The sequence below is a fragment of the Trichoplax adhaerens genome, genomic scaffold (assembly GCF_000150275.1).
Source record: "Trichoplax adhaerens TRIADscaffold_136 genomic scaffold, whole genome shotgun sequence".
Lineage (NCBI taxonomy): Eukaryota > Metazoa > Placozoa > Uniplacotomia > Trichoplacea > Trichoplacidae > Trichoplax > Trichoplax adhaerens.
Genome location: NW_002061067.1, coordinates 5,176 through 8,948, shown reverse-complemented (window position 1 = coordinate 8,948; position 3,773 = coordinate 5,176). Strand labels below are relative to the sequence as shown.

Here is a 3,773-nt window from a genome sequence, read left to right as displayed (position 1 = left end):
ACAGTGATGACCATGATAATAGCGCTATCGAGGTAATATGTTCATAGACTTGAAAAAAAAATGGCGCAGTACGTTTAATCTAGAACTGAGTATTAAAGCACAAATCTAAGCGTCCTGTCAAAGAACTTATTGGAGTTATCCTGTACTTGAAACGATCTATCTATCGAGCAAATGCCACATACACTACTATAATTTCTGGAAGAAAATCGATAAAACTCCACTCATAGCTTTCAAACTGAAATAAAATTGCATATTGCATGCAAGATACTATCCAGATTGACTAGATTTGAATGACTGTATTCTTCTGATCAATTTCATTTTCCTGTTCATTCTGTAGTTAATTAACTAATCCATCAATGTATTCTAATTGCTTACATCAGGTTACTGTATGCTAATGGCGAGTGTTAAACTACAGAAGAACAACAGTAGATTAAGTTATGTTCATGTAGATCCTTTCCTTATGCACGTATATATTTTTTTTTTCATAAACAGGCATTACTGGCACTGATTGAAACTATTGTAGAGGTATACTGTATTCGTATCTACAGCATTTTTACTTAGGTTGATCATGACTTGATGATTATTTAACATAACTTGTGCAAACCCGCAGCTACGGCAAGCAAGTTCACCCATCTCTATTCAAAGTTGCTTAAGCGATGTTAGGTACTGTTAATAAAATTATAGATTGATTGTACAGTAAGTAATCAATTGAAACGGCTCAGTAATAAATTTAAATTTACGCCTATTATATGAGGCAATAGTTCACATTGGAAGTTCAACTATACCACTACAGTATATCCTATAAATTTAAATTTACACCTGTTATGAGGCAATATTTTAGATTGGAAGTTCAACTATACCACTACTGTATATCCTGTTGAAATTAACATCCAATAACATGGTGGAGCTAGTCGTTATAAACAACGTACCGTAGAATATTACCGCTTTTTATAATTATCAGCTTATTCAGTATAAGCAAATAAATTATTACATTATGCAGATTGGACCTAACTTTCGTATAATCGTTTGAGATTAAAACTTAACAAGTTTTAGATATTGCCACATTGCTCTTAGAATTAGTACACTATTTAATTTCCATTTTCAATTTTCTTTTTCCGAGCTAGAGGTCCGTTGAAAGATCTCACCAGCTATTTAGAAAAACATGAATTCCAGTAAGAGTGTAAAATTCTTTCTATTTGGAGTTTTATAGTCAGACATTATCGATTCAGATATATTTCATTTAAACATTACATAAAATTAATTTATCGACTCATATTATTATTGATATTGCATACAGTATACTTTATGTATTCTAAATGCAGTACTTTTGCAGATACTGGAGCAAGATAATATCATTACTATTGTTTCAATTTATAATCTCTTGTGACTTTTAGTCGGCATCGGCCTAAAGTTGAAGAAATTTATAGCTCGTGCAGGTAATATCTTGATTCAATGCAAACTCCAACCCATTATATCAGCCAAAAATGTTAATATGCGTTCTGCTCTCTTTATGAAACTGTACTTCCATCCTTAGTACTTTGCTGATAAACCTCTTACTTGATATGCTCGACAAGCACGATCTGTAAGTGTTTACATATACTGCATTGCTATAGCAGAAAAGAGACCGATGTTATACTCTACTTGCACTGTAGATGGGAAGTACAAATTGAAATATTGAACGTTTTATCCATACGTCCACACTATATGAATCCCTTGGATTATGTGTTGGAAAACCGAGCGTTTGAGCACATACCAGGCCTAGCTGGTATGAATTTTGCCTATTTGTTTCTACCTGTTTTCACTAACGATCTCTCTTTAACTATCAATTTTGCTACTATTGAATAGATCCGAAAACGTGTCATGAACTTCGCCTATTTATGAAGTTTATAACCTCTCCTTATGAGGATCTTGCTATTAAAGCCATGGATATTATAACCTACTATGCTAGCTCCTGTAATACTTTATTCGGAGATTATGTGTATACATACTACCTAGCTCTTGTGTATCTGAATTACTCGTATTAACTTATCATAAACACGCTGAAACGAAGGTAATATTTATTTAACAATAACATACCATTAGATCCGCTAGTAGTTTTAGAAGGTGGGCTAATTCAAGAGCTGGCAAGGTCTATATCCTTAAATAGAACTGTAAGTTGGAGTTTTACTTGTCATCTAGCTGTGTCTTGCTCTTCTATCCTCAGCATATACAATTTTCTAGTAGTGGTACTATTATGATAAGCATAGAAATTGACTGACCTACCTACTAAAAAATATTTGTTATTATACTTTTCCTCATAGATAGCCTTTCTTGATCATGCAGCAATAGCTTTGCGCGATTGCATTGATTACTATTGTATACTGTATCCAGTTGAGAATTATGAGATAAAGAAGAATACTATCTTGGATGTACGTCTATCACCATAATTATACATACATTATTAACTGTACTGTTATGAACATTCTCATTTTTCAGGAGTACTGATAAAGAATTTTTGCTTGTATAATTGATAGCTAATGAAATGTGTGAATACTTTGATGCGATCGGATAAAATTGAGGTTGGCCAAAAAGTTTAAAAAGAGCAAACTATAACACTGAATGTCGATTACTTACTACTTTCTTTGTAATATTCTATATTCCAATACAAAGTCAGATATTTCTAATCATTCCTTAAGCTTGCATTTTCGGTACTAAATTTTTAGATTCTAAACTCAACCTTTGATGCTCTATATGAAATGTCCCAAACATTTCCGGATGAAGCAATATTAGAACTAGAAGATACAGCTGTTGAGGTACTGTACTGTACCTAAACTGACCTATTAATACTCGTATATAGCTCGAATTAACAACTAGATTACTATGAATAGAATGTAATAAAGATCATACATTATGATTACGGATCTGCGAAATCAAATTCGTTTAAGATGTTACAAGAACGTATTTTATATCAAATGTTGTATAGGGACAGCAATACCTCGTACCATGTAATCGTACTCTTGAAATCTTCATAAGCGACAGTTCAATTCTAAATGTATCTACACCTTAAAACTTATCGTTGTGTGTATTAAATTACGTAGTAGACACTTTAGTAACAAAATCGTAAAGACATTACTACTTAGAAATAAGCTATGTATCGTGTTGAAATCTATCTTAAGACTGAGATACAAGAAACCCTATACGGCCTCTTTCAACTCATTGGCGACGATTATCTATCGAAGGTATTTCCAAGTTTATTACAGAGTCTCAAGTCGTCTTTCACCAGGCTACAATACATCGATTGAGTAAACAATTATTTATTATTCTTCACTGTATGCTATGATTATCAAATACAAAATTGTAGATTATTGGAATCTTAAGTATAAGACCTTACGTTATGGAGGTGTTGGACCTTTTACTTTCCGTAGATGATCGTTGTTTACCAATAGTAAGATATTATGATTTACGCAGTTAAATGCGTGTAGTGTGTACAAGTATTCGTTTTAGTAGATTTGGTCAATTAATTTGGGTATTTTGTGATAATGTGACATAATACTCTTTAGAAAGTATTAAGAGCTGTAATCGAAGAAATTCGTAGTCGACCCAAGCTAATTAAGGTTTTGAAAAATAATTATATATTAAGTGTATTTATATTTACGTATCTCATCTATTTTTATTATTTATTTACCATGGCTTGAATAAAGCAACTGATAGATGGAGATGTATTAGAAGTTTTACTAATGAAATATGCATCCGTTAGTAGTATATAAATAAAACATTTCACTAATTCCTACGCT

The 3,773-nt window shown here is 32.0% G+C and overlaps 1 protein-coding gene across 1 annotated transcript; it reads left to right on the top strand.

The window, feature by feature from the left end:
• Positions 1–1,162: 1,162 nt before the first annotated feature.
• On the top strand, positions 1,163–3,674 carry TRIADDRAFT_62561 (uncharacterized protein; the record flags this gene model as incomplete). The annotated part of the gene is made up of 8 exons (XM_002118494.1): positions 1,163–1,172; positions 1,395–1,436; positions 2,083–2,150; positions 2,301–2,408; positions 2,703–2,792; positions 3,156–3,218; positions 3,341–3,424; positions 3,540–3,674. 8 exons carry the CDS (start codon positions 1,163–1,165, stop codon positions 3,672–3,674), a joined length of 600 nt encoding a protein of 199 aa, XP_002118530.1.
• Between the last annotated feature and the right edge of the window lie 99 nt (positions 3,675–3,773).